Genomic DNA, 18,683 nt, shown 5'->3' on the forward strand with positions numbered 1-18,683 from the left:
GTTTTTGTGCAAAAAACCTTGCAGTGTAGCCTTTGGCTATGTGTACACTGCAGGCTTCTTGTGCAAGAACAATTGTTCTTGCGCAAAAACTTGAGGAGCATCTATAGTGCACGCAAGTTCTTGCGCAAGTAAATTTACAGTAAAGCATCAGAAGAGAGGACTTCTTGCGCAAGAGTTATTTCTCTCCCCACGAGGAATAAGCCCTCTTGTGCAAGAGCTCTTGAGCAAGAGAGCAGTGTGGACGGGCAACAGGGGTTCTTGCGCAAGAAACCCCCTATGGCTAAAATGGCCATCAGACCTTTCTTGCATAAAAGGGCATCCACACTGCCATGGACGCTCTTGCGCAAAAGTATATCTCTTGCACAAAAGGATATGGCACTGTGGACACACTCTTGCACAAGAATTTTTGCGCAAGAAGTCTTGTGCAAAGCAGTTCTTGCACAAGAAGCCTGCAGTGTAGACAGCCTAAGGGTATAAATGTATATAGCCAAACATCAGGGAGTTATTTTTGCATAACGTGAATGTAGCTATTTGGAATGTGGTTGGTTGTGTGGGATTTTTGATGTCTTACGAAGGCAAACGACACGTGATGGCATTAATAGCAGGATGGATACACTCTTTGGGACCAGGACTGTCTGTGCTGAATGGGCAGCACAAGGCAGCTCTGCCCCAAGACCCCAGCAATACCAGGCAGAAGTCTTGGGCACAGCTGAATAGCAGAGGTGCCGGCCAGCTCTGGAGGGTGTGAATGTAACGCTGTTGGGCCTTAGGGGGAGCTTCTTGCTGGTACCCCGCCCCGGTCTGGGGATGGGGGGGGGGGGAGGAGGAGGAGGTTTGTCGCTCTGCCCCTCAGCTGAAGGCGGAGCACAGCAGCGCCTCGCGCCGGCTAAAGAGCCCGGGGGGGGGGGGGATTGGCCCCGGCGCGCAGGCTCGGGCCGCTGGCCCCGCCTCCCGCAACGGGCTGGTACCAAGCGGCGGGGGTGCGCGCCAGGCCCCAGGCAGGGGGTCGCGGGCTGCCGGGCGCGCGGCCGGACTCCCTCGTGACCCCCGCGCGCCCTTTGAGCGGCGCCGCCTTCCCGCCGGGCTCTCGGGCCCCGCTGGGCCTGGGGCAGCGCCTGCGGGAGGGCGCTTTGCGCGCGCGTCCCCCCCCCCCCTCCGCGTCCCACGCGCGCGCGCCCCGTCCCCGCCGTTATTCGGAGGCGGAGGCTGAGCCGCGCGGGGGTCCCGGACCATGCAAGCCAGGGGGCGGCGGCGTCCGGCGGACTCGCAGCCCGACCAGTGGGTGCTGGTTGCACCAGGTAACCCCCCCCCCCGGCAAGGAGGGGCGGGCAGTGCTCAGAGCAGTGGGGCTGGCTCAGTGTGACAAGCTGAACTTCCCCTGGCGGGGCCGCCTGCCCCCCCCCCCCACTCCCACCCGCGCCCCGTCCAGCCCCCGGGAGTGGGGGGGGAGGGGGGGCGCGCGACACACGGTGTGTAGGTCACGTGCTGTGCAGCTGCTCTGCATCCCGAGAGAGCCCTGCAGCCGCCTGCTTAAGGCAGGTTTGGATGGTGTGTGTGTCAGTGGCTCTGAAACTCTGTTGCACTGTGACACTTCCTGTCTGATAAAGCACAAGCAGTGACTCGCAGCCGGGGGGGGGGGGGCTGGAGCCAGTGCTGGGGAAGCGGGCTTAAAAGTCAGTTCGGCCCAGCAATGTGGGGGGGGGGCAGAGTCTTAGTGGGGGGCCAGGCATGAGCCAGGACAGCTGATTCCCAGCTCATGCCTGGTTCCCCAAATGTATTAAGAGCCTGCCTGCTCCTAATACATTTACAAGGCAGAGCTGCAGCAGGGTTAGCTCCTGGGGCCAGGAGTTAACCTCACTGCAGCTCTGCAGTTTCACCTGCTTATCAACTAATTTGGCAATGGGTGACAGGGGAGAGATCCTATGCGGATTACCTGTTGGCTGTGTCTAGACTGGCAAGTTTTTCCGCAAAATCATCTGCTTTTGCGGCAAAACTTGCCAGCTGTCTACACTGGCCGCTTGAATTTCTGCAAAAGCACCGACAATCTCATGTAAGATTGTCAGTGCTTTTGCGGAAATACTGTGCTGCTCCCGTTCGGGCAAAAGTCTTTTTCTCAAAGACTTTTGTGCAAAAGGGCCAGTGTAGACAGCAGAGATTTGTTTTCTGCAAAAAAGCCCCGATTGCAAAAATGGCGATCGGGGCTTTTTTGTGGAAAAGCGTGTCTAGATTGGCCACAGACGCTTTTCCGCAAAAAGTGCTTTTGCGTAAAAGCGTCCTGCCAATCTAGACCCGCTTTTCCAAAAATGCTTTTAACGGAAAACTTTTCCATTAAAAGCATTTCCGGAAAATCATGCCAGTGTAGACGTAGCTGTTGTGTTCCCTCCCTCTGGGGCATCTGGCATTGGCCACTGTTGGCAGACAGGATACTGGGCTAGATGGACCTTTGGTCTGACCCAGTGTTGCCGTTCTTAACTAATCAACTAGTCAATGAAAATTCTATCGACTAGATGAGTAGTTGTTTAAACACAATTAACATCCCTTCCCCCCTTGTTGATACCAAATTACTACACAACCCCAGGATGCAGGACTGAGGCTTTGTCTATACTGCTGGGCTTTTTTGGGAAAAGGTATGCAAATTGCAAAATGAAAATTGTGTACCTTTTTCTGATTCTCTTTTTGGAAGAGGCTTTTCTGACATTTGGCCCGTCTACACGGGTCCAAATGTTAGAAAAACCTCCTCCTTTGGAAGAGCCCTTATTCCTCATAAAATGAGGAATGCAGGGTTTCTGAAAGAGCGCGTCTGCTATCCTAGAAAAACTTCATAGTGTAGACATAGCCTGAGTCTGCCTGAGCCCCACCTATGTCAAGCCAGGTTGGTGGGAATGGGGCAAAGCTGAAGCCCCGGGGGGCATGTAACCTTGGCCTCGGGCAGTGGGGCTTGGCCTTGCTACGGCCTAGGGCCAACATCAGCCTTCACCGCCTAATTCAAATGGATTTGAAACCTACTTTGGGATCCCAACCCATAGTTTGAGAGCCTGTAATCCCATGGTCACCAACCAGTAGATCACGATCTACCGGTCGATCTCAGAGGTTCTAAGAGTCGCTCTTGAGCCCTCTCTGAACTGCGCGCCTGCGCAGTACATTTAAATTTGATTTCCTCATTTGAGGAGCAGCTACTCACCTAGCAACAACACAGTGCACGGATTGGTGAGAGCTGGGAGGTCGGGAGCTGCTTCTCTTCACTCTAGTCCGGCTGCCTTGCGCTCAGCCCGGGAAGCTTGCTCCAGCACAGCTGGAGCTAGGCGCAGCCTCCTTCGGCTGAGCGCAGGGCAGCCGGGCTGGAGCGAAGAGAAGCAGCTGCCCGGCCAGCTGGCCATGGTGCTCAGCCGCCCGATCAGCTGGAGCGCGGTTCAGTCTCCTCCGGGCTGAATGCCACAGCCAGCTGGCCAGGCAGCTTCCCCTCTGCACCAGCCCACTTGGAGCATGGTGCACCTTGGCTGAATGCCATGGCCAGCTGGCCGGGCAGCCGCTCAGCCCGGAGGGAGCGCGGGTCGGAGGCTTCCCTCCGTGGCTGGTGTAGGGAACTCCCTGCCCCCAACCTTGTTCCCTCTCCCCTGCCCCAAACCTGTCCCCTGCCCTCCTGCCCCCCTGTTCCCTCTTCCTTGCCCCCCACCCTGCTGCAGAAACCTGCCCCCCGGCACCCTGCCTCCCCTGCAGAAACCAGTTCCCTCAGGCACCCTGTCCCTACTGCAGAAACCAGTTCCCCTGCCTTCCTCACTACAGAAACCTGTCCTCCTGCTCCCCCCTGCAGAAACCTGTCCCCCCCAGCACCCAGTCCCCTGCTACAGAAATCTGTCCTTCTGGCCCCCTCTCCTCTGCCCCCACTGGCACCCTGTTCCCTGCCCCAGAACCCACTAGCATCCCTCCCCAGTACTGTGTCCCCTACTCCTGAATGACTTTTCTATGGGTCAGTGACCCTGACTCAAGATAGGTTCCCTGCCATTCTCATAAATAAAGACAATGCAGAAACTTTTTGGCTACGTCTAGACTGGCATGATTTTCTGGAAATGCTTTTAACGGAAAAGTTTTCCGTTAAAATCATTTTCAAAAATGCGCGTCTAGATTGGCAGGACGCTTTTCCGCAAAAGCACTTTTTGCGGAAAAGCGTCCGTGGCCAATCTAGACACGCTTTTCCGCAAAAAAGCCCCGATCGCCATTTTCGCGATCAGGGCTTTTTTGCGGAAAACAAATTTCTGCTGTCTACACTGGCCCTTTTGCACAAAAGTTTTTCAGAAAAAGACTTTTGCCCGAACGGGAGCAGCATAGTATTTCCGCAAAAACACTGACAATCTTACATGAGATCGTCAGTGCTTTTGCAGAAATTCAAGCGGCCAGTGTAGACAGCTGGCAAGTTTTTCTGGAAAAGCGGCTGCTTTTTCGGAAAAAGTGGCCAGTCTAGACACAGCCTTTGTGTTTAACATAGTATTTTATTTTAAAATGAAGCCTAACCAACAAACTTCCAGTTGGGGCCAAGCCCCCATCTGGCCACAACCACTCCTGCATTCCCCCTTCCCCAGACCCTTGATCTGAGCCCATCAAACCCTGGAACCTCCTGCCCTCAGCCCCTCACATACGCCAACCCAAATTCCTGCACTCTCACATCCACAGGCCTGTGGCTTCCTTAATACCCCAACACTGCCCGGCCTGGAGCCTGTTTCCCGAGCCAGTGTTCCCTTCTCCACCTCCTCCTGCATCCAGATTTCCTCTCAGAGTTTGCACTGCTCACCCCTTCCCATACCCAAATCCCTCATGCCCACCCCAGAGACTACACATCCTGTCTCAACCCAGTGAGGGTCCGGCTAGACTGCAGGAGTTTTTCAGGATTCTGGAGATATCCCAGCAAAACTCTTCTGCATCCAGAGTTGTGTTTGTTCTTCCACTTTTTTAGTGGAAGAGCAAACAGGCTCTTTCGGTGTCAGCCGACGGTCAGGGCAGTGAGTGGTGGGTGTGTGCGTGTGTGTGCGCGCGCGTGCTATACACCCGAGACTTCAACTGCTGAGACCGGGGTCCCTTGCAGTGGGCAACCTGAAAGAGATTGACGGGCGCCCCAATAAGTTTACAGGGAGAGCTTATTACACTTCAGATTTTAGCTGCTAGAATCCGTGATTCCTTTGCAGCGGGCAGCCTGGGGGAGGCTGAGAAGTGCCCCAACGGATCTGCCACCTGGGAGTGACACAAATCCAAACGCCCAAGCTCTCCCTATATCTGTCCCTTAAGACCGGCTGAAGTTCTTTTAAATTGTGCCTGGTTCTGTAACAGCAACTGAAGGAGTCAGTTAAAGCTTAAACAGTTACTATTTTATTGTTACAGGGTAAACTTAGTTGTTAAATGCTACTGCTGTGTTACAGATAACACAGCCACTACAAAGGACAGGACAGAAATTACACTAATAAGTCACTTATAGGTACTATGAAACCCCTTTGGTTCTCTGAGCTCTTATTAAATGCATGCAAAATAGACATCTAGCAGGTATATATTCTCACCCCTGCGTTCCAGACTTGGCGTGGCCAGCGTCTTTCTCTCAATCCCTCGGGAAGAAGTAGGACGAGGTTGGGCGTCCCACAGACCTTGGGAGACAATCAATACCTGCCAGCAGGTATAGATGATTGGAGCTCAAATGGAGTGGGCTACTAAACCCTCTTTATACCCCTTGGGTCACGTAGGCTTCTTCCTGGTCTCAAGTGGCCAATTAGGAAAAATGGCTTTGAACACCAAGTTTCCCACAAAGGGTGCAAAGCATAATTCACACCTGGGAAAATGCTCCTCTGGTATATGATGGGTGAAGATTCCTCTTCTGGGACAGTGCAGGTGTGTCAATTACTGGTACTAGCCATCAGGGCAACTGGAGGCCCCAGGTCGTCAGCTAGCCCATTTACTGTCTGGTTTCTGTTTATGGTAGAGTCAGGGACAGGCAGCACACCTGCGTTCCCAGGGCATCAAAGGCTGACTGCCTTTCTCTTGCTCTCTGGTGGGGGAGGGGAGGCGGAAACCAAGATGGGGTTCGTGTCTGGCTACATTCGGTCACCCCTATACTCCTCTTTCCACAAGGAATAAGGGGGCTTCCAAAAGAAGGGTTTTTTTCTGACATTTGGTCTAGTCTAGACAGGCCGAATGTTGGAAAAACCTCTTCCTACAGAAGATTTTTTTTTTTAAGCAGCAGTATAAGGATTGGGGATAGCAAGTGATGGAGAGGAGGAGAATTGAGAAGGTGGGGCTTCAAGGAAGGGGTGGGGCTTCAAGGAAGGGGTGGGGCTTCAAGGAAGGGGTGGGGCTTCAAGGAAGGGGCGGGCGGTAGATCTTGGCTTGGTCTGTCATTTAAAAAGTGATCTTGGGTATAAAAAGGTTGGAGACCACTGCTGTAGTCTATATCTGCTGCGCCTTCTCCCTCATAAGTGACCTAGATTAATCTCAAAGGCCACTGGTGATGTAGAGGAGAGATCGTCCCTTATCAAATACTTAATTTCCTTGTCTGTTTTGCACTCTACCTAAGGCCTCTTTGTATATCCAGCCAACCCCTATCCTTCTAAGATGCAGGATCGTCTGCAAGAGTTATCTACAAAAGCTTCCAGGGGTGGGCAAGAAGCCGAAGGTGGTTTTCCAGGGTTAGTCGCTAGTAGACTGCTAGCATATTATTTACCTGCATGTCCGCAGGTATGTCCGCTTGCAGCTCCCATTGACCATACATCGTTATTTCCAGCCAATGGGAGGGAAGGATGGGGAACCTTTATTGGGTCAGGGTCACTGACCCACAGAAAAAACAGTCAGGGGCCACACACAAGTGAAGCAAAAACAACAAAAACCTCAACCCCCAAGTGAGGAAAAGGGGGGGGGAGATATTCCTCTCACTCTCCCCAAGCTCCAGCTCCACAGGAAGGGAGAGGGGTACCAAGGCTCAGGGCTCTCGCCCCACCCTTCCTTCCCCAGGGATACATTAACTCTTCTGGGGCCCAGGGCTAGTGGATTTTGTGGGGCCCATCTAGGATGGGGCAAAAATTGAGGGGGTGAGAGTGCAGCATCTGAATGGGAGAGAGGGTACAGGAGTGGTCTGGGCAGGAGATGGGGGTGCTTAACTGGCATAGCTCCTGGGGGGAGGAGGGGGTAGGATGCAGATGGGTCTGCGCAGCTCTGCACACTGCAGGGAGCACTTCCATGCAGCACGCAGAGCTGCATGCAGCTGCTTCGTCCCCCCCTGCCAGGCAGGTCCAATTGAGCCTGTGGTTTGCTTTGATTGGCCCCACATCAGCATCAGCCAGTGCTGGAACACCAGCCATTGCGCCTCTCACATGGCTGGCATGCCAGCACGAGCTCATGCCACTGTGGGTAGGAGTAAGCCCAAACATTACATGCTGGATCAAGGAAAGGTGTGGGGCTGCATATGGCCTGTGGACCATATATTTTCCACCCCAGTCTAGGGGAACGCGTGTCAGCATTAACTTAAATGAAGTTTCATATCAGAATTTACTGTCAATCTGGCAGTATTGACAACTTTGAGTGTTTTAAAATTACACAAATGAGATTTTTAAAATACTAATTTTAAAGGTAATAAATTGAGAGGTCTTTATTTATTTGAGCTTTCAGAATTGTATTTTCAAGCTTATTTTCTGCAATATGAGGACTGAAAACTTACTTTTTAAGGAAGAAAAAAAGAAAGTTGACATTCTTATATAATGTGACTAGCAGACTTACCCAGTGTTGCCTGGGTCCTTCAAGGCAGGGGGCTGACTTGGGGCAGGGGGGCGTGCAGGACTCAGACCAGGGACTCGAGGATGTGTGGGGAGGTGGAGAGTGTGGGAGCCTGGGGGTGTATACAAGTGTGAGGGTTGGGGTGTGAGGAGGGTACATCCAGCATGGGTGTTTTCTGTCCTCTCCCCCCGCCCAGTCCTCCAATCAGCAGGGGAATTTTTTCTTCCCCCAGGCCCCCAAGCTGGGGCATAGATAACTGGTAAGAAAGGAAGTATTAATCAGTATTAATCAATTATTAATCATGCAGGGGCAGCAGGGGATGAGGATAGGAAAAACATTCCTGGTGGCTTGGGGGGCACTTCCATATCTAACATTCCATCATAGGGCTTTGTCTCCACTGTAGGGTTTTTGCGCAAGAAACTTTTTGTGGAATAGATCTTCCGTAAAAACTTCTTGCGCAAAAGCTCGTCCACACCTCAAAAGCAGATCACAAAAGCGATGCGCTTTTGCGTAAGAGAGCGTCCACACTGCATGGGCACTCTTGCACAAGAAAGCTCTCATGGCTATTCACAGAATGGCCATCAGAGTACTTGTGCTTTTTGTGATAGGCTCTTCTTGCGCAAGAAACCTGTTGAGCATCCATACATATCTTTTTCTGCAAGAACTCTTGCAAAAAAAGGAGTTATTCCTCATAGAACGAGGTATACCTACACTGCAAAAAGCGCTCTGTTCTATCGATTGGCACCCTACTTCCCTTACTAGTTCCCCCCTGTTTGTCAGCAGCAGGTCAAGCCGCGCGTGTCCCCTGGTCGGTTCCTTTAGCACGTGTACCAAGAAGTTATCCCCAGTATTCTCCAAAACCTTCCTGTACAGGCAGTCCCCGACTTACGCGGATCCGACTTATGTCGGATCCGCACTTACCAACGGGGCTTTCTTGCCCCGGAAGTCGGGGCGAGAAAGCCCCGTTGGTAAGCTGCTCCGGTGCCCCTGGTCTGCTGGAGACCATCTCCAGCAGACCAGGGGCACCGGGCGGGTTCCCGCGCTTCTGAGGCTTTGCCAGAGCAAAGCCTCAGAGGCGCGGGGAACCGCCGCTGCTGCCGCTTCAATCTGGGAGCCTGTGGTCTGCTGGGGACGGTCCCCAGCAGACCACAGGCACCCAGATTGAAGCGGTAGCAGCGGCGGTTCCCCGCGCCTCTGAGGCTTTGTCAGAGGCTCTGCTCCCCGGGTCCCTGGTCTGCTGGGGAGGGGGGGGGGGCAGCTAGTGACCAGGCTTTTGTTTTGGACTCTGGGGCAGAGCAGCTGGGGCGCTGCCGATTGGTCCTGCAGCGCCGCTCTGGGCACTACTGGACCAACCCGGCAGCACCCCAGCTGCTCTGCCCCAGGTCCTGATTCAGCCGCTGCTGGTCAGTTTCAGCAGCAGCTGAATCAGGACGCCTGGGGCAGAGCAGATGGGGTGCTGCTAGGTTGGTCCAGTAGCACCCAGGAGCGGCGCTACTGGAGCAACCCAGCAGCACCCCAGCTGCTCTGCCCCAGGCGTCCCCAAGTCAGCTTCTGCTGAAACTGACCAGCGGTGACTACAGGAAGCCCCAGGCAGAGTTGCTCTGCCCCGGGCTTCCTGGAATCAGCTGCTGATCAGTTTCAGCAGCAGCTGACTTGGGGACGCCTGGGGTTCTTAAGTTGATTCTGTATGTAAGTCAGAACTGGCGGTCAGTTTCAGCAGTGTCTGAATCTGGACGCCAGTTCCGACTTACATATAGATTCAACTTAAGAACAAACCTACAGTCCCTAACTTGTACGTAACCCGGGGACTGCCTGTATTATCTGTGTACTGCTTTATTGGTCTCCCAACAGATGTCAGGGTGATTGAAGTCGATTGAAGTCCCCCATGAGAACCAGGGCCTGTGATCTAGAAGCTTCTCTTAGTTGTCTGAAGAAAGCTTTGTCTACCTCATCCACCTGATCTGGTGGTCTATAGCAGACACCAACCACGTCATTATCAGATGACCTGAATGTTTTGTAAAATGTGCAAGAAGTCTAGACATTTGCTTTAATTGTTTGTGTTCTGGTATTGTTTTAGACTTGGTTTCTGTTAAAGTGAGTGAGGGAATAAGTGTGTTGGGATTACCCTTTAGTATACCTGTTGTGCTACACATTTTCAAATCTTTTATAGCCTCTCTTAAATCAGCAACCATAATATAGTTCAATTTAATATCTTTGTAGGTGGAAAAGACCATAAGAAGACCAAAAAAAGCCACTGTAGTTTAACAGTATAGTAAAAGAAGTGGTAAAGGCAAAAAGGTATCTTTTAAAAACTAGAAGTCATGTCTTAGTGAGGAAAATTGAACGGTGCATAAATTCTGGCAAGTCAAGCGTAAACTGGGACAGGCAAAGAACTACTTTGAAGTGCAACTAGAAAAAGACACAAAAACTAGCAGTATTTTTTTAAGTTAGTCAGAAGAAGGAAGTCTACAAAACAGTCAGTGGAGCCACTGGACAACCGAGGTGCTAATGGAGCACTGTAGGAAGAAAACGCTGTTACAGAGTAGCTAAATGAATTCTTTGTATTGGTCTACACTGTACTGGATGAGAGAGGCATCCCTGCATCTGAACCGTTTTGGGGGTGACAAATCTGAGGAACCTTTCCCAGGTTGAAAATTCAGCAGAGGAGGTTTTGGAACTAATAGATAAATTAAATAGTAATATACCACTAAGACTGGATGGTGTTCACTCAAGAATTATAAAGCAACTAAGATATGAAAATCGCAAAACTACTAACTGAGATAAGATACAGATACCTGTCACTTAAATCAATCTCTGTAGCAGATAACTGGAGGTGGCTAATGGAACAGCAATTATAACAAACTCCAGAGGTAATCCTGGCACTTATAGGCCTAACTTGAGTGCCAGGAGATTGTGCAAGAGTGGCCGCTTTTGCGTCAGATCGTGCCAGTTGTAGACACAGCCACTGTGTGTGGCTTCAGGGGGAAAATTAGGAATTCAAAGGTAAATTGAATTAATACAGACAAGTATGTTGGTGAAGTATGATGGAGTGGAAAGATCTAATTTATAATTTTATAAATGTTTTCAGAGTCTGTTACTGATCTTCCTGTGAAACCTGATGGTGGACCTTTATTTACAAGACTACGTAATCCAAGTACAGGCAAGTTTGCAACAGTTAAAGACTCTGTTAATATTATGCTTAATTCCTCTCATCTCTTAATCAGTGGATTAATATTTTGCAAGCTGAAATGATGTGTGAATCTCATGTGCCAGAGATTTAGCTGCAGATTCTGTTTAGCTAAATCAGTTTAAATATTTTAGATTTATTTTATAAGTTTAATTGGTGAAACTGTTCATCAGAAATATTGGGCACACAAAAAATGGTGTATTTCAAATGCATTAGTTTTTGGGTAACCACAGGCCTTTCTTTTCAATCCAAATTTATGATTCTTCAGCAAATCACCTTATGCTATAAAATAAACTTTCAGTTAGTAAAGGCTTCTAGTACACTTGCCAAACTTTTGAGCCTTTTTGTTTTTAACTACAGTTTTCTTTTTACTCAGTCCAAAATGTGGTATCTCTTTTCTTGTCAGTAGATGATGATTTACCTTTAATTGGAAACATACTGGGAAAACAAATATTGTAGAAAGTTTAATGAATCTTCTTCCAACCTCCAAAACAATCATTTTCTATTTTGGTTGTTTAGCTAGAGTAACTTAAATTTGCCTTTGTCTAAGACTTTCTTTTCATTAAAGTATACAACATTAAACCCTATTTAGTTTACTTAAACAGAAAATCTTCACTTTTAAAATAGTTTGAAAAATCTGATTCAGGTTGTTTCTTCACATCATTCATAAATAAATTTGCTATCTGTAGGATTACTGGGTTTTTTTAAAAATGTCACCACTTATGTTTATGATACTAAAACAAACTTGGGAACTTAATTACAAGTACAAATATTCTGTTAGTTTCTGCTTTGCATAAAGGAAGAGACTAATGAAAGACAAGAGATACAGAATGGTAAGACAGTGTACTATTTCTGTTAAAAATACTCAGAATTTAGCTTCAGAATATAAAGCAGTACACATCTTCAATCAACAGTACTGAAATGGCTTTACAGTTTGTCTCCAGAATTGAAAAAAAGGTGGATAAGAATTTATATTTCACCAGGGAAGGCTGGTGAACTTGTTGGTAATCTCTTGAACTTGTAGAATGAAAAGTGTGTGGATAAGGCTTTTAGAAAAAAAAATTGTAAGTATAGTTTACACCAAAGCTGGGTATCTTCCTTTAGAATTATCAGAAGCTTATTTTAAGACCTGTAATGTGCAAACTTTTGGTTATGTAACCTAATGTATGAGTGCAAGGTTTGAAATAGAAAGAGAAGAAATACCCTTTTGGTATAATTTTATTATACTTGTGTCTTAATAAATAAATTGTCTCCAAATACTGTATGAATGTCCATGTAATACTGGTGTGTTCTTGAGTGTTCAGCTAGGACTAACCAACTCTGCAAAATCATACAGCTTCCCAAACAAAGTCTTAGTGATTTTCCATTATATTAATGGAGATTGTCACAATATATTTGACATTTTGTAATGGAAAAATCATATAGGAGGTTTAAGAATGATCCATCCCACTTTGTCCACATGAAGCAATGAGAGAAGCAGGGGGATTTTGTGAAGGGACCTAAAATAAAGCAATTCCAGTCATCTACAAGATTTGAAATTTCTAATGAAACCTCCTAATTCAGATCCCTTGTTCACCTAATGCATTTAACCCATAATCTCCCTAAATCCATGCCAACACACACAAGTAAATGACAAACAACAAAATGGCACTCAGACTCAGGTTTCTCATTTCCTATCCCTGAGTCAGATAACCCAGAGGCAGACACAAAGAAAGAAGAGGGAAATTCTGGCTACCACCACCCCCTTTCAGACAGAGAAAAGCTAATTACTTGTGTGATCTGATTTGGGTTTGAATCAAACGCTTTATATTGTAAGATGAACTATTCACACTTCTTATTTATTGATTGAAAATTCAGTAGGGATTATAGAGCTGGTAAATGAACATCTGTATATAATAGTTTTCTTTGTCTAAGCTTACTTTGTAGTTAAAGTTTATGTAGAATGTATGTATGTTTATGTATATATTAGGCACATTCTTCAGATGTATTGGATGGTCTTTTGATTTTCATGAAAGCTTACAAATACAAACCAGATTTTTTTTTAACAGGGGAAGCTGCCCTCTACTTATTCAATAGCAGTGTACAGCAGCTGTTTGAAGTGAAAGCTTTTCATGAAGAATATCGTTCTTGGTTTATAGGTCAGGCTGTTCAACGTGGTAAGTAAGATAGTGTTTCTACTTCCTTATCCCTACGTGTAACTCATACATTTTCCCCCATAAATTTACTAGTGCATCTCCTAATTGTGGAGACCAGTAACACAGTTATCTCCACATTCTGAGGCATTCACGTGCCATCTGGATTTAGCCAGGGGCGGGGCTTTGTGGTCTCTTAGAAGACTGCCTTTGGCAGTTGCAATCAGACAGATGTTCGTGTGTCTTGGAAAAAAAATTGTTGTAAACTCAAGTGACACAAAATATTTAGCTTTTCTCGTCAGTCAACCTGATGAGTTCTCGGGACATGTATGCATATTTTATTTTTAGGGGAAAAAAGTATAAGTGGTCCCGCTTATTTTAGCAATGAAATATAGTTTCAGGCATTGAAACTTTTGATCCCTCTTCCTTTTACCTACGACTCTAGATCCCAGAAAAGCTTTGGGATCTCAAGCTGATGGTTCTTTTCTGTGGCTGGTGTTTAGCAATTTCATGTCCTGGAGCAAGTTCCCCTATTTGTTCACAACCCTCTCCTCATCTTAGTCTATCTTTTTAAATAGAAGGGAGATATCTTCTCACCAGGAAGATCTAACAATTTTTTTCAATCAGTGAGGATGTCACTAGAGAAGAGTTTCTTGCCCAGTCAATTATTGCATCCTATTTTATTAGATTTTTTTTTTCAAGAAAAAGCATCATTTAATGACAGAGGAATAAACAGTTTTCTAAAAACAGTATATCTTCTTTAATTGTATTATCCCTAGGTGTGTATTTAATTCTAAATTTCCTTTGCACAGGTGCCTATAAAAATAGTCACACTTCAAGTAAAGCTGCTCTAAACTTTGAGTTGCTATGGATTGATGTTGAGTCAAGCGAGTGTGCATGCTTCATGCTCCTTCTCCCACTTTATGCCTTGGCCCCTGAGAAATAGCTCTAGTAGGGAACCATCACCTATATTTTGTTTAGAAGCCTGGAAAGGTATTCCTAATTGCTTTGAGAGTTTCAGGGGCATGTATACAATTAACTCCTGTACCTCTGAAAAAGTTATACTTCTAAAGATATTTCAGCTTATTGGTTTTTTCTTTGAGTTTTCTATGTATAAGTCTGAAATTCATTAATTTTTTCTCTTTCTGTAAATGTCTCCATGTTCAACCTATTTTAGAGCATATGAATCTGTGGAAACTTTGAGAAGCACTTTTCCATTTGTCTAACATATAGGTACCTGTGCCAGGGAATTCCTGATTTTTGATTTCCTGCATCCCCTGAAAGAGACACTCCAATTCCCTGTAATTCATGTTATCTTCTCTTGTAGGCCTTTTTTTTCTTTATATCTCACTGCTAATGCAAATGTACTCCTGGAAGATGGGTTGACCTGCATCTCAAGCAGTAGCATATCTGTTGTTGTTCTGAATGATCTAGAATCAGACTGTAGAAGCAACTGTGTGAAAAGTGTAACATTACCTCTGTTTGATAGGCAGCATGTCACCTTCACAGCATGCTCCATCTTCAGCCATTCCAGAAACTTAGACTTGATATCCCTGTGAAATATAGGGTGACTTAGGTATGTTGCTCAAGAGGGTGAAAAATTAAGCTGATCAAAGCCCCAATGTGTACACTGATACGTCGACGAATTCTGTTGAACTGGCTCTCAAGGGGGTGGATTGAATACAGTATTAAAAGTTAGCACTTACATGACTATTCCATAGTCCCTGGGAGCAGGGTTGGCAGCCAAGACACTCCTGGGGAGCCCCCTGCTACCCTACGCTGCTGCCTCTCTATCAGAGGCAGCAGTGCAGGGCAGCAGTAGCCCCTGCCTTCAGGGAGGATCAAGCTCCCCACGGACAGAGATTCCGCCAGCATCCCACGGGCACAGCCTGTGCCCGCAACTAGGCTGGGCCTTCCAAGAACAAAGGCTGCTCTGAGGCAGCTTCGCCTGTCCCCCACCCCCTACTTCCACTGCTGCCTCACAGATAGCAGCAAGGGGGCGCAGGGCCAGGCCATTGTAGTGCTTGTAAGGTAGACATATCCTGTGTCCCCTGTTGCGTTCTAAAGACCAGTCTTTCTTACTTTTTATAATTTATTTTAAAATGTGTAATAATATCTCAATGTTTGGATTTTTCTCATATTTTCTAAGTGACAGTAATGTGTTACAGGCAGTCCCTGGGTTACGTACAAGATAGGGACTGTAGGTTTGTTCTTAAGTTGAATCTGTATGTAAGTCGGAACTGGCGTCCAGATTCAGCCGCTGCTGAAACTGATCAGTTTCAATAGCGGCTGAATCTGGACGCCAGTTCTGACTTACATACAGATTCAACTTAAGAACCCCAGGCATCCCCAAGTCAGCTGCTGCTGAAACTGATCAGCGGCTGATTCCAGGAAGCCCGGGGCAGGAGCTTCCTGTAGTCAGCCACTGGTCAGTTTCAGCAGCGGCTGACTTGGGGAGGCCTGGGGCAGAGCAGCTGGGGTGCTGTTGGGTTGGTCCAGTAGTGCCGCCGCTCCTCGGCGCTACTGGACCAACCCAGCAGCACCCAAGCTGCTCTGCCCCAGGCATCCTATTCAGCCGCTGCTGAAACTGACCAGCAGTGGCTGAATCAGGACGCCTGGGGCAGAGTAGCTGGGGTGCTGCCGGGTTGGTCCAGTAGCTCCCAGAGCGGCGCTACGGGACCAACCGGCAGCGCCCCAGCTGCTGTACCACAGGCGTCCAGAGCAAAGCCGCGGAGCACGGGGGCAGCGGGACAGCCCAGAAGCGCCATGTCCTGCCCTCGGGCTCCGCGGCTTTGCTCTGCTTTGCTCCCCGTCTCCCTGGTCTGCAGACCGGGGGATGGGGAGCAAAGTGGCGGAACACACGGGGAGCGGACAGCCCAGACACGTCTGAGCTGTCCGCTGCCCGCGTGCTCCGTGGCTTTGCTCTGCTTTGCTCCCCGTCTCCCTGGTCTGCAGACCAGGGGGACGGGAAGCAAAGCGGTGGAACACGCCCAGAGCGGCGCTACGGGACCAACCGGCAGCGCCCCAGTTGCTGTACCACAGGCGTCCGGAGCAAAGCCGCGGAGCACGGGGGCAGCGGGACAGCCCAGACGCACCATGGCTGTCCTGCTGCCCTCGGACTCCGCGGCTTTGCTCTGCTTTGCTCCCTGTCTCCCTGGTCTGCAGACCAGGGGGACGGGGAGCAAAGCGGCGGAACACGCGGGCAGCGGACAGCCCAGACGCGTCCGCTGCCCGCGTGTTCCGCCGCTTTGCTTCCTCTCCCTGCTCTGCTGTAGACCAGGGAGACGGGCCCCGTTCGTAACTGCGGATCCGATGTAAGTCGGATCCGCGTAACTCGGAGACTGCCTGTATTAGACTTATTGCTACGGGAAATGGTTTTATGAGAACAAATGTGTGTTGAGAAATAGAAATACATTGAGTATTCTGTGTCCCCAAAATACAGAAAAACTTCTTTTTACAAAAATTGCTGTTTCAGTAGTATGATGGTACTTTTCAGCTATCAGATTAGAAGGTACCTGTAACGAGGATTAGATGACAAGAATACAGAATTTGAGGAATGAGGTTCATACTTATTGGCAATCTTACTCTAAAATTGAGCTGATTTGGAAATTAATTAAAGACATTACAAATTATAATTTACCATTGAGCCTCTTGGTTCTATTAGGTGTTTCATTGGAAAAATCAACCCTTTTTGAAATATGAATTAGTAGTAGTAAGCCAAATAACCTAATCTTGATTTGGCAAGATTTTGGAAATTCAAAATGGGAAAAGTATGTTGAAATTTAATTTGCTATTATTGAATTAAAACATAAACCTCTCTCTAGCTGTCAGGTCCACATATCTACGCTCATTTTTGGTTTTCTAATGTAAAATGATTATCAGTTACTAGATCTTATCTAATGAATTTCCAGTTATCCATAATGAATACTCCATTAAATGAAAGCCCTATCCAGCAATCAGTATACAGGCAGTCCCCGAGTTACGCGGATCCGACTTATGTCAGATCCGTACTTACAAACGGGGCTTTTCTCGCCCCGGAGTATGCGGGCGGTGGGACCGCCCAGATGCGCCGTGGTCCCACCGCCCGTGTCCTCCAGGGTGAGAAAAGCTGCTCCGCGTCTCCCTGGTCTACTGTGGGGGGGCCAGCAGACCAGACAGACGCGGAGCAAAGCCGCGGAGGACCCGGGCTCTGTCCCAGGCATCCAGATTCAGCTGCTGTTGAAACTGATCAGCGGCTGATTCCAGGAAGCCCAGAGCAGAGAAACTCTGCCTCGGGCTTCCTGTAGTCAGTCACTGGTCAGTTTCAGCAGCGGCTGAATCTAGACGCCAGGTCCGACTTAAGTACAAATTCAACTTAAGTACAAACCTACAGTCCCTATCTTGTATGTAACCCGGGGACTGCCTGTATATTATGAAATATATACACTGGGCCATATTCTCTGGTCTGCTAAGTTCTCTTTGTGTCACATAAGAAATCACCAGAGAACTACCCCATGCAGAGGGAATCTGGCTTTTGTAAAGCTTGCTGAATTTAGCTACAGTTCTGCCTCCTACAGCAGAGCTTGCTGCCTCGTGTAAGTGGTGAAGGGGCCACAAAAGAGCAGGGCCTCATTTATGCATTATTCTATGCTGATGATGGGATTTCACCTACAGCTTGTGTTAAAGCTAACTTGTGACAGGTTTAAGTTATGCCAAGACTAGGGGAGAGCAAAATCATTGAGCTACAGTTAACTTTCTATCAATACCCCTGTCCCAATGTATTTGAACATGGCACAGGCATGATTGAGAATTGAGCCCTCTTAAATTAAAGCATTTATAAAACAAAATTTCAGAATTTACTTGCATGCTCCATGGAAACTCTCTAATCCCTATCAGTAAAATTAAAAGGAAATAATCAAGCTGCTATGCAATGGTTCTGGGAATTAAATGTTCTTTCACCTTTCCATCCATAGATGGACGTCTGTTGTTTGCAACACCAATGGATCCTTTATTTCTGGTGCTTTTTTACCTCATAAAGGCAGAGAAAGAGGTAAGTGTCCTTGATTCTAATATTAGAAACTTTGAGAGAGAGCTATTTATTACTTTATTTTCTTTAAAAGTTATTTTAATTCTTTAAAGTGGGATTCCCACACTAAATGAATGTTAATTTATATTTCACTGAAGCATAAACACATATCCCAGACAAGTTGTTGTCATCTTTGCCGCTAGTGCTTAGTGATTAAAGATTTAGTGTGTTGTCAGTAAAGGATGTTATAATTACGGTTACATTTTGCGTTTGGTCATAAGCCTTATATTTCTCTTTCTGCTCATAATTTTCTGAAAAATTTTACTTTTCATCAGAAGTGTTTCATTCTTGCAGCTACAGTGCTGATGGTTGTGGGGAGAGGACATGGCAAAGCTGTGTCCCCTCCCTGTCCTGCAGGGCTGGAACTCAGGGACGTTAGTGGCTGCAGCCTGGGGCCCTGCAAAAAGATCTGCACTTTTAGTGGCTCAGCGATCTTTTTGCAGCAGCTCTCCTCTTTTGCTTAGGGAGAGGGGAGTGGCCAAGGGATGGGGACTGCCAGAACCAGTGCAGAGCCCATGGAGGGGACAGCTGGGGAATGGAGCTAGGTGGGCATAAT

At 47.7% G+C, this 18,683-nt stretch overlaps 1 protein-coding gene across 2 annotated transcripts in view; it reads left to right on the forward strand.

The window, feature by feature from the left end:
* The first annotated feature begins 987 nt into the window (after positions 1–987).
* RNASEH2B (ribonuclease H2 subunit B) overlaps positions 988–18,683 on the forward strand; it is a 56,139-nt gene continuing 38,443 nt past the window's right edge. For both annotated transcript variants that reach the window (XM_075919086.2, XM_075919084.2), the window contains exons 1-4: positions 988–1,298; positions 10,832–10,903; positions 12,979–13,086; positions 18,015–18,091. In XM_075919086.2, coding sequence (XP_075775201.1) covers positions 1,232–1,298; positions 10,832–10,903; positions 12,979–13,086; positions 18,015–18,091 — 324 coding nt within the window. In that variant the 5' untranslated portion in view covers positions 988–1,231. The remainder of the gene's footprint in view (positions 1,299–10,831; positions 10,904–12,978; positions 13,087–18,014; positions 18,092–18,683) is intronic.

This window comes from Pelodiscus sinensis, chromosome 1 (assembly GCF_052426305.1).
Source record: "Pelodiscus sinensis isolate ZL-2025 chromosome 1, ASM5242630v1, whole genome shotgun sequence".
Classification (NCBI taxonomy): Eukaryota; Metazoa; Chordata; order Testudines; family Trionychidae; genus Pelodiscus; species Pelodiscus sinensis.